The following is a 10,564-nucleotide window of genomic DNA, read 5'->3' on the forward strand; positions in this document are numbered from 1 at the left end:
TAAAGCTCTGCCCTCAGGACTCATCATAGCTTCCAGGACTGTCTCAGTTTATTATGTCATATCACTACAGGGTTCTACGCACACTCCTCTTAGCAAAGTTGACTTTGTTCTCTTTCCAAAGAGCTGCCTGTACTTCATGAAAAGCACCACCTTCAGCTGTGGCATGGAGAGATATCTGCTGCTCTCTGTTGGGTGACGTTAAAGTTACACACACAACACAAGGTTTTGTTGACTTTGACTTTACTGTAATTATGGATCTGAATAAAATACAGTAGAATACATCTTATTGTCATTGCACAGTGAGGACTTCATGTCAGAGTAATTAACAATGCAAATCTAATACACAAGCCTGCTCAGTACTTTATTACAAATGCAAATAATAAATTAATAGTGATTTACTAACTTTATCCGCTGACTCGGCAGGGACCTGTTGAGATTTGTTTTCTAGTTACTAGAATTAATAGGATAGCAACTGGCATTCCTAAGCTCATCACATGTTCCTGCTGCCCCTTTGCATCGATAGCTGTGATCTCGTAGCAGTTTTATTTGATATGCTTTATCAAAAAACATGTGTACACTATATATGTTTTTTGTTTTATTCTATTTTTTGCAAGGTTGTCTGAGGGATTCCATTAGAAGCTGACTGAACTTGGCTGCATCACATTTGGTCAGAACAAACACAGAGTGGCTCTTCTTCAGCTGATTCGTCTGGTCCAGTACCATCATGCCTCGAGCGATGGAGCCCTGCAGCTCCACGCGGACGGGACACTTGATGCTCTCTGTCACCAAGCTGCCGTCCACACAGGCTGCCATTGCATAGGCATCATAAGAGACAAAGCCTGGACCAAAATACACATCTCTTTTATTCACCATAGCCTCTTTGGAGTAGGCCCAGCATTTGGACGTTATCATCTTCATGAAGCGAGCAGCAGCAGCATCCTGGTTGACCAGCTCCTCAAAGAACTCCTGCACAAGGGAAATGTGTGACTTCATTGTGCTCTAGGACTTTGGTACCAAATGTATGTAGACCAAATGTCTTACCCATGTCAGTGAATTTCTGCATGAGTATTCCCAGGACGCGATATAAGTAGGGCAGAGGTATTCTTCTAAAACAATGTAGGCAGACTCTGGATCCATCACAAAGTTAAACTCTGCACATGGTGTCATATTCCCTTTTCCTGCAAACACAACACTGTCCTTCAGCCCACACCCCTTAAAACATAAACACCTGGAATCAGGAAGCCGTATTACCTTCCATGTTGCCACCCATTATATACAAGTCCCTGAGTTTTTTGGGAAAATGTGGATCCAGTCTGACAGCCAGTGCCAGATTAGTAAGCGGGCCCAGGGCCACTAAGGAGACCTGTGCAACCAAAGAATGGTAAGAGCAGCCAGGCATTACAGACAGGCCACAGGCACACATCTTACCTGCTCCTGGTTTTCAGACACCAGTCTAATCATTGCATTGACTGCATGTTCTTTCTGGATTTTCTGCTCCCACTGTGGAACCTTGTCCTTGATCACATCTCCGAGTCCATCACCTCCAAAGTGGTCACTCAAAGAGTTACTAGATCCAACCAGAGGAGCGGCTGAGCCTCCGAACACAGGGATCTGTAAGCAAACAGTGTGCAGGTTCAGCACAGAGGTCAAATGCTGCTGTTCGTACCGCTGCAGCAGAACCTACCCCCTCACACTCACAGACGGAGAGAACCCTCAGAACGTTCTGACACACACTCTCCACCGCTGCGTTCCCGAACACACAGGTGACGCCCAGGACCTGGATGTGAGGCGCTGCCAAGGCCATCATTATGGCCTGAGCGTCGTCGATGCCACAGTCCGTGTCAATGACCACCAGCTTCTTGGCCATGCTGTTCTGTCAGCGGGTCAAACACTGGATCACACTTTATCACAACTCCCTGAAGTTCCACAGCTTCCTGTTATGAAGCGTGAATCGCTTGATTAATGATTTACATAAATGCCTTAACGTCAGGCCACCGGTCTAAACGACAAAGTTACACAACGTTCTACTAAATAATGTGGTTGTTTGTGGTTCAACACCACGGTCTATATTGACCCGCTGCACTTTAAGTTGTAAGAAGAAGCTCCACCATTGTTTACCGTAAAAACTCAGTAACGTGCAGCTCACCTTCTGTCACTTCAGTGGACGCTTTGGTCTGTACGATCGTTTCAGGGACACAGGTTCTATAAATACTTGAATACAAACACAGGTATGTATTCGGTCCAATTGTGGACCCCCCCCTCCTGAGACGCAGAATGGTACAGTCCAGCAGCCTGCACAGGAAGTGAACACGGGTCAGGAGGACGGCTTGTGTTTCGGGATGGTTAACGATTAATGTGGACATGTCCCCGGGTATTGAGTGGCTAGTCTTACTGACATATGGTTAGTGTGGTGTGTCGTCGGCTCCCCGGCCCGCCTGGCTCTAAGAACACCGTCAAGCCATGAAGAGACATCGAACGTAGCGGCTGGGCGTGTGTGGCTAACGTTCACCCCGCAGCAGAGGCTGGCTTCACGGCTGAAACGTAAGTTTGAAGGCGCAGAGGAAACCTCCGGGGCTCAGAGCCACTACAGGCTGTTCTGGTGATAGGTGACTTGTTGAAGGTGAAAGGTGTGATGCTGTAATGGGTGAATAAACAGCGTCACGCTGTGCAGGCATTGCTCTTGCATCTTTTTCTGAAGCCTGTCATTTCATCCTCCGCAGAGACGCCTCTTCATCACCACACCTCTCCCCTCAGTCATACAACTGGCCGTCTAATGCCTAACACAGCAGAAGGTCAAGGGGCAAACCTGTCTAGACCAGCTGAGCCCTCAGGCCTGCAGAGGCCTTCAGATGGGGAGGAGGACCACCCTCTGCTCAGCTCCATCACCCGGGATGCCGCCAGAGTGAGGCGGGCTTCCAGCGCAGAGCTGCACCTGCCCTGGACCTGCCCTGTTACACACTCCCGAGAGAAGTTCTACACAGTCTGTTCAGATTACGCCCTTCTGAACCAGGCTGCCTCTGTGTACTGTCCCCCGAACTCAGCAAGGGACGGCACCCCGAACACGCAGGATGGTGGGCCCCTGTTTGTAAAGCCTAAACCCTTAAGCAGTGCTCAAACTAGTGGGGCCCATGTGGGCTCGGATGGAGACTGTGACATGGAGGAGGTGTCCTCTGGACACAGCAAGCCTGTTTTAGCCTGGGAGATTGATACAGCTGATTTCAACACCGTGTTTACCAGAAAAATAAGAACGAGTAAGAACATGCTTCAACTACACTATTCATTCTGTGTTAAATCACATTTCTTAAGAGTCACGTTGCACAGACTCAGTTGTTAAACACTCTGTTTTAGGCAATGGAAAGAAAAGCACCACCAAGAAGATGAAGTCATTAGATAGACCCAGCCGGAATCTGCAAGACATCCCCCCTCATGCCTCGCTGGAGGAGATCAAACAGAGAAAAGTGCTCGACCTCCGAAGATGGTAAAGTTATATTACTGCCTCAGGAAAGCACAGTAACATCAGCCTTACAGGTAGTGCAGAAACTAAAAGTACAGATATACATTTACAAAGCTTTGCTCCCTCTGTCCACACAGTAATGCTCAGTTTAATAAGTTTACTTATTAAATACTGTTAAACAATATAGGTCATTATTACAAGTGTGTTTTACTCCAGCTCCATTGTGGAAGTTCAAGAGAACACAAAATATACAAGCTTAACGACAAGCACAAACATCTTTACTTACTTATTCTAACTCAGAAATGAGTAACCTGTAGAGCCGTTCTGCTAACTGCTGGAGGATGTGGAACTGTTTCCTTCAGGTACTGCATCAGCCGGCCACAGTATAAGACGTCTTGTGGGATTTCCTCTTTGGTGTCCTGCTGGAACTTCTTATACAGCACTCTAGGTGCAGGGAGGTGAGCCATACTTCTTTGGTCTGTACAGCTCTTTACAATGATGGCTAAAGCCGGAGTCATTTGCTGTGTGTTTCCCCTGCTAGTCTTCCACCTATCTCTCAGGAAGAGGCTCTGCATATTCTGGGGTTTCAGCCGCCTTTTGAAGAAATCAAGTTTGGTCCCTTCACGGGCAATGCTACACTGATGAGGTATACACACTGCTCTGTCAGATTTCTTTCAAATGTACACAGATGAAATGCATCTGTCATCTGTGTAATTACCTTCAGGTGGTTCAGACAAATTAATGACAACTTCCGAGTGCGAGGATGCTCCTACATTCTGTACAAACCTCATGGAAAACACAAGACTGCAGGAGAGACAGGTGAGCCCCTGCCCCGAGGCTGTCCCACCCACACCGCACGACTGCTCATAGCCTCTTCCTCATTTTCAGCTGAGGGAGCGCTGATGAAACTGACACAAGGGCTAAAGGATGAGTCGATGGCCTACATTTACCACTGTCAGAACCACTACTTCTGCCCAGTGGGCTTTGAGGCCACGCCACTCAAAGCAGCAAAGGCTTATAGGTAGGTCGCAGCGCCGCAGTGCTGCAGTCAATAGCTGACATGCTATAAAGTGACGGCAGGAAGTTAATGTTCTACAAAAACGTTCACTGACATATTACACACCCTGAGAAGAGGAATGCAACTGTTTATTGATTCATTGATTATTTAGCTATTTGTTGATCAGAATGTTCTCCTGTCTGCACAGGGGCCCCCTGCCCACAAATGAAATGGAATACTGGATCTTAATCGGTGAACCCAGCAGAAAGCATCCAGCTATTCACTGTAAAAAGTAGGTCACTGTTCAGGTGTTTCCACAGTTTATCCTCTACTGCCATGAGCTGTTTGACAGAAACTCTTTTTTAATAGATGGCTGGACATTGTCACTGACCTTAACACACAAAATCCAGAATACCTAGACATCCGCCACACAGAGAGGGGGATTCAGCGTCGTAAAACCAAAAAGGTTCCCTTTCATTTCAGGTTTTACTGCCTCTGTATCCTGGATGCTGCATGACTAATAGGTGATTTCTGCCTCTCAGGTTGGTGGCAACCTGCACTGCATCATGGCCTTCCAGAGGGTGAACTGGCAGAAGCTCGGCCCCTGGGCTCTAAATCTGGAGAACCTGCGGCACGACTTCCACCACTCTGGTACAGAGCGGATCCACGGGAGCGTCACAGACGACACAGAGGAAAGAACGTCATCTAAGCGGCTCGCTCATTTAGGGCGTTCACACAGTATGGGCAGCCAGAAAGACACCAGCTGGAAACACCTGTCCAACACCACAGAGTACAGACAGAGGAGCTCCCCTGACAGCGACCTCGAAGAGGACGTCACAGACTGAAAAGGTTCGGGGGGGGGGGCATACAGGGAGAGGACTAACAATAGCACAGAACAGGTGCAACTGAAGGAGAAGTCTGCTGGTGTTTTGACATCAACAAATGCCATGAACCAAAAAAACATTTTGTTAGTGATAGGTGTCCAGGCAATGTAGTTTTTAGCAAACATCTAACAGAAGAAATATTTTCTGCTGCCAGTTTCTATACTTTTGGTGCAATTGAGGGTACCTGCAGCAGCAGGACGGTGTGGGGTGAACTGAAGGAACATGTCAAACAGTGCATCAGTGTTTTTTGTTATTCATGGGATTGGTTGACAGCAAAAAGCACGACTTCTTCTTTGATACTTTTTAAGGCTGTCTCATGTTGATTCAACTCATTTTGAGGCCATTTTAGTGCTCTGAAGTAAATATCAGTTCTAGTGACACATAGTGTCTATATGTATTATTCATATATTCTTTAGATTCCTGACACATTTTCCTGTACTTCAGTAGTGTCCATGTGTGTTTCAGCTACCTTATATTCCCCTGGCAGCTATACCATTAAGACACTTTAGATTACCGAGCCCTGTAGCAGCATTTGTCATTTTAATCGGTTCCTCTAGTAGTAGTAGTGTTCTAGTAACACAGCGGTCAGGTGTTCATTTAAACATCACAGCAGGCTTTAGACAAAAGTGAATATTTCAGTGATTAGGCAAATGCATACACTAATGTTCTCTCTGTAGTTTGTTATTTTCTCCTTGATGGAGCAACCATCAAGATGAATGCACTGCTGTAATGCATACTCCACTTTAAATGTGAAAATGCTCAGAGTCCAGTGGAGTGCAAGGAGTTAGAACTATAGGCAATGGACTCTAATGTATCTCATCTATCTTTGCTTCACATTCGTATGTAAAAATGGTTTGTGAGTATCCTGGAGCTCCACTACAGCTCTGCCTCTGCACACTGTGTAGTAGATGTTTGCTTGGGTTCAACTGTGGAGAGTAATTTTACAGATGTTTAAATGGTTAATGTGAACAGGAGGAATTAAAACAATGGTTAAATGTGCACCTGACAGTTGTTTTACCACCAGGTCCTGATGAACATGTAGCAAGCACAAAAATAAAGTCATATAATGCCAAAGGACCTGACAGAGCACGTTCTACCAGCACATCAACCACAGCCTCAAACAGTTGTATCAACACCTCGTAGAGTTGTAAAAAGGAAACGTTAGATATGAAAGTCCTTCCCTGTATGTCGAAAAGGATGAGGTGTTTTCATGTGCTAAAACCACACTGCAGCATTATGTTTATTTACTGTATCACATGCACATACCTTCAATTACAGTTCTGTCATATCATCTTAAACATGCAGATTATATCCCACTTACTCTGCTTAGGACACACACACACACACACACACACACACACACACACACTTGCTGAAAGATGACGCCTCCATAAGTCATTACATGTTGCAGTAGATGGGCTTGTTTTGGCGTACAGTGGTTAGTTCAGTGGAAATGCTGTCCAGTCAAACTGTAACTGTGGAAGCTGACATGTTGTGCTTTGTGAAACCTCCCGCTGTGTAGATGGTCCCAGTGCTTTTTTTAAAAAAAAGATGGGAGCTGAACCTTTCAAATGTGAACCTGAGAGTGGAGACTGCATGGTTTGTTTTCCTGTTTATGTGCAGACATAAACTGTTCCTGACACTTTTGTTTGGACCCAACCCAACACAGACGTGATTGTGTACTCAAGTGGATTTGATGTAGTTGTTTATTTATTTATTTCACAATAAAATACAATTTTTTTTTTAATAAACTCCCATGATAGTCATTTATTTATAACACTTGTCCAGTGTCGCCACTTCTCATTTTCTCACTCGTGCTGTCCTTGGCCTTGGGCTGTTCTGAAACATCCTTTTAACTGTTGTCTTATCTCTGCTATGTGAGCAGGACTGATACGGCAGCATCCTCCTAGCAGACACAAAGACAGTCCTTCAGAGAACATGCTGTAAACAGGAGCAAAACAAACAACACAGCAGGAGTTCTTACCTATCAGAGCAGCACCCTGCTTTAGCCATGTGTGACTCAGCTCAGGTATTGATGCTGACGACTTTCTGGATGTTTGCCAACTTTGAATGAAAAGGAAACATGCTTTTTGTTGTGTGGATATTTAAAGTGTGCTCCAAGAAAGGTTAACATAAAATATCTTGATGAAAACACTTTTGGGCCTTAGCTGCAGAGTTAATTCAGTTTCTTTTGGATAGTGTCTTTTAACCCTGAACTGAAACCCAGCCTGAGCAAGCAGTCCAGACTCACCCTCTCTCGGTGTCCCACTCCTCTCCGCTGTTGGGATACACTACCCAGCTGATGTCCGGGCTCAGTTGGGACCTGGCGGAGTGCAGGAGTGGCTCCACCACAGCGGGTGAACAGCAGTTGACCCCTACAGCAAGCAGCTGCGTGGACGTTTTGGCGACCTGCACAGCGCTGCAGAATGGGCTGCCGTCTGATATGCACCTGTCATCCTGAGGGTGGGTGAGTGGTTTTGTGACAGCAGTAAACTTTGATTTAAAATGAACTGTTTAGCAGCAGTTGTTACCTTACAGGAGAAGGACAGCCAGGCTTTGCAGTTGGGGAACTCTCTGAGCAGCTCTACCACAGCCTCTGCCTCTTTGAGACTGGGGATGGTCTCAAAAGCAATGAGATCAGCTCCTGCTGCTTCCAAGCAGTCAACCTGCGGTCGATGCCAAGCTTTGAGCTCCTAAAGACAAATGATGTCTGAGATCAGTTTCACAATAAAGGAATCGATACAAATACAGGGATACTAACACCATAACCAACATGTGAAAAAAGATAATCAAGCCAAATCCAGGAGCCATGCTTTGAATGTGAGTGGCTTTCTCATAACTTGGCTAAAACTACTCTATGCAGGAGGGAGGCACTCACTTCAATACTCATCTCCTGTGCATAAGCCCCAGTGTACTCTGAGCCATCATGCAGAGAGGCCCCATACGGTCCAACAGAGCCTGCTACCAAGGGACATCTCTGGCCTTTATAGAGAAACAAGAAAGTGGCATAACCATTTAGAGACACTGTCAGCTCAGTTTATCGCTTCTTACCCGTCTCAAATCTCTTCACTGTGTCTTTGGCCAGAAGGACTCCTGACATCAGCAGCTCTCTGGCACGGTCTGCGGTCACATCCAGGTGCCTGACAAATCCTGGAATACTTGCCTGGTATGTGGCGGTCGTGATGATATCAGCACCACTGAGGAGGAACCTATTGATTTTGGACCGACGCGTAATGTGTAAGTGTGACCACACTGATTCAACACATACATCATTGCAGTGGTGCTTAGTGGGCCCCCTTATTTTCTACATTTCTGCATAAATACACTGCTCCAAAAAATAAAGGTATAAACACCAAAACACCTCCTAGAGCGCAAGTTGAAAGTCTTCATTCGTCACATGGTGGTATATATGTTGAGAACAAAACAACATAAAAATGATCAATGTAAATCAAAATTATTATCGCATGAGGTCTGGATTTGGAACCATACTCAAAATAGCATGTGTGGCCTCCACGTGCCTGTATGACCTCCCTACAACGCTTGGACATGCTCCTGAGGGATCTCCTCCCAGACCTGGATTAAAGCATCAGTCAACTCCTGGACAGTCTGTGGTGGATGGAACGAGACATGATGTCCCAGATGTGCTCGACTGGATTCAGGTCTAGAGAACGGGCAGGCCAGTGAGGCCAATGCTAGGCCACATGAGGCACAAGAGCACAGCACGCCAGTGGTGAATCTGCCAATCTTGGTGTTCTCTGGCAAATGCCAATCGCCCTGCATGGTGTTGGGCTGTAAGCACAAGCCCCACTTGTGGACATTGGGCCCTCATACCACCCTCATGGAGTCTGTTTCTGACAGTCTGAGCAGAAACATGCAAATTAGTGGTGGTGCTGCTGCAGGTCATGGTGCAGGGCTCTGGCAGTGCTCCTCCTGTTCCTCCTTGTACAAAGGAGGAGGTAGCGATTTCACAGAAGTCTGATTGACTTGGAGTTACGTTGTATTGTGTAAGTGTTCCCTTTATTTTTTGCAGCAGTGTATGTCCCAAAGCATCAGATGTTCTGAAGGTAGTCAAAAAGAACCCGATTAAACAAATAAGACATACTAATACATACTTTTACCACTCAGATCTGTAAAACTGGATCATTTCCTGAAATTTTTGGCACCACTGTATCTTCTGTATCATAATGTAAGGTCTGATATTTTGCATGGACCTACCTGTAATGACAATCTCTTATGGCCTGGGGATCAGTATGTAAAAGTCTGGCACTCCACAAAGGATCCCCCTGTGACACACAGCCCATGCAGAACTTAAAAATGTTCAACTGAAAGATCGTTTCTGGTTCCTGCAGTCCAAGTTGTGTAAAAACACTAAAACTCCTCTGATCGTAGTGGGCAGCAATAACTCAAGTCAAAAAGAAAAGTTCTTTTCCTTTGACTTGACCTTTTTTTGCTGTGCAGTTTAAGCCTATGCTGTAATATTGGGAAACTGAATGTGACTCTGACAGGTAGAACGGAGACACTTGATGAAGTGTGTGACTTTGTTTAAATAGTGTTTATGATGTTTCACCTGCAATTTGATTCCCTGCGTCTCCAGGTCAGTTGCTAGTCCACCATCCAAAATCAATGGCCCATTCTCACGAATAAAATGTCTCAGGCCAACAGAGGAACCCATGACGAAAAGGCTGCTCAAGGTTTACATGAAATAAAACTGACAAACACTAACCAGCTCACTTCACATCATGCGACCGTTCCAAGTTCATTTCGAGTGTTACTGTTCCGGGTGACAGAGAAGTCAGAGGTTGCGTTTACTGCCCCTCGGAATTTTAACAATATACTTACTACTGTACCGCATAGAAACCACTAGATGGCGTATAACACAATCCCTCAGTTGCAGAAACTCGGCCAAGCCAGCCACGAAGAGGACTTTGGATGCACGACTATGAAGGGTAGTAGGTTTGGTCAAATGGGGCGAATAAACTGCGGATTTATAATATTGATAAACATTTTGCATAATTTCTAATGAAGAGATGTGTAATTATTACATATTACGATTTATTTATCAGGTTAAAAAAACAACATAGAATATACTGTAACGCTGGGTATTTACATTTTTTGAATATAACAATTAGAGTTTAGAGTTTAAAATGAGATACTATCAATAGAGCCAAGGTGGCATTTGCGCTAAATGAATATTTAATTTCTGCAGAATGGTGGAGTAATAAGTAATAA

At 45.2% G+C, this 10,564-nt stretch overlaps 3 protein-coding genes across 6 annotated transcripts; 1 reads left to right on the top strand and 2 right to left on the bottom strand.

Moving 5' to 3' along the window:
• Positions 1 to 260: 260 nt before the first annotated feature.
• On the bottom strand, positions 261 to 2,303 carry LOC114434341 (inosine-uridine preferring nucleoside hydrolase). Of its 4 annotated transcripts, none has more exons than XM_028403483.1 (6): positions 2,119 to 2,193; positions 1,685 to 1,868; positions 1,429 to 1,611; positions 1,252 to 1,363; positions 1,042 to 1,178; positions 261 to 966 (listed from the first exon to the last, which is right to left on the bottom strand). In XM_028403483.1, the coding sequence occupies exons 2-6, from the start codon at positions 1,865 to 1,867 to the stop codon at positions 601 to 603; spliced, it is 981 nt and encodes a 326-aa protein (XP_028259284.1). In that variant the 5' UTR covers position 1,868; positions 2,119 to 2,193; the 3' UTR covers positions 261 to 600. The 4 variants fall into 4 exon arrangements, with proteins under 4 accessions (XP_028259284.1, XP_028259286.1, XP_028259288.1 ...); XM_028403485.1 differs by having other exon boundaries at positions 601 to 966; positions 1,685 to 1,873; positions 2,147 to 2,303; XM_028403487.1 differs by having other exon boundaries at positions 601 to 966; positions 2,147 to 2,299.
• On the top strand, positions 2,295 to 7,078 carry LOC114434340 (basic immunoglobulin-like variable motif-containing protein). The gene is made up of 10 exons (XM_028403482.1): positions 2,295 to 2,541; positions 2,721 to 3,251; positions 3,349 to 3,478; positions 3,817 to 3,912; positions 3,996 to 4,100; positions 4,179 to 4,273; positions 4,343 to 4,475; positions 4,660 to 4,743; positions 4,821 to 4,917; positions 4,994 to 7,078. The coding sequence occupies exons 2-10, from the start codon at positions 2,774 to 2,776 to the stop codon at positions 5,294 to 5,296; spliced, it is 1,521 nt and encodes a 506-aa protein (XP_028259283.1). The 5' UTR covers positions 2,295 to 2,541; positions 2,721 to 2,773; the 3' UTR covers positions 5,297 to 7,078.
• On the bottom strand, positions 7,024 to 10,116 carry LOC114434343 (homocysteine S-methyltransferase 1). Its single transcript, XM_028403489.1, has 8 exons — positions 9,903 to 10,116; positions 9,551 to 9,618; positions 8,387 to 8,544; positions 8,214 to 8,317; positions 7,867 to 8,028; positions 7,587 to 7,792; positions 7,320 to 7,399; positions 7,024 to 7,241 (listed from the first exon to the last, which is right to left on the bottom strand). Exons 1-8 carry the CDS (start codon positions 10,005 to 10,007, stop codon positions 7,144 to 7,146), a joined length of 981 nt encoding a protein of 326 aa, XP_028259290.1. The 5' UTR covers positions 10,008 to 10,116; the 3' UTR covers positions 7,024 to 7,143.
• Between the last annotated feature and the right edge of the window lie 448 nt (positions 10,117 to 10,564).

This window comes from Parambassis ranga, chromosome 4 (genome assembly GCF_900634625.1).
Source record: "Parambassis ranga chromosome 4, fParRan2.1, whole genome shotgun sequence".
In the NCBI taxonomy this organism is placed as follows: domain Eukaryota; kingdom Metazoa; phylum Chordata; class Actinopteri; family Ambassidae; genus Parambassis; species Parambassis ranga.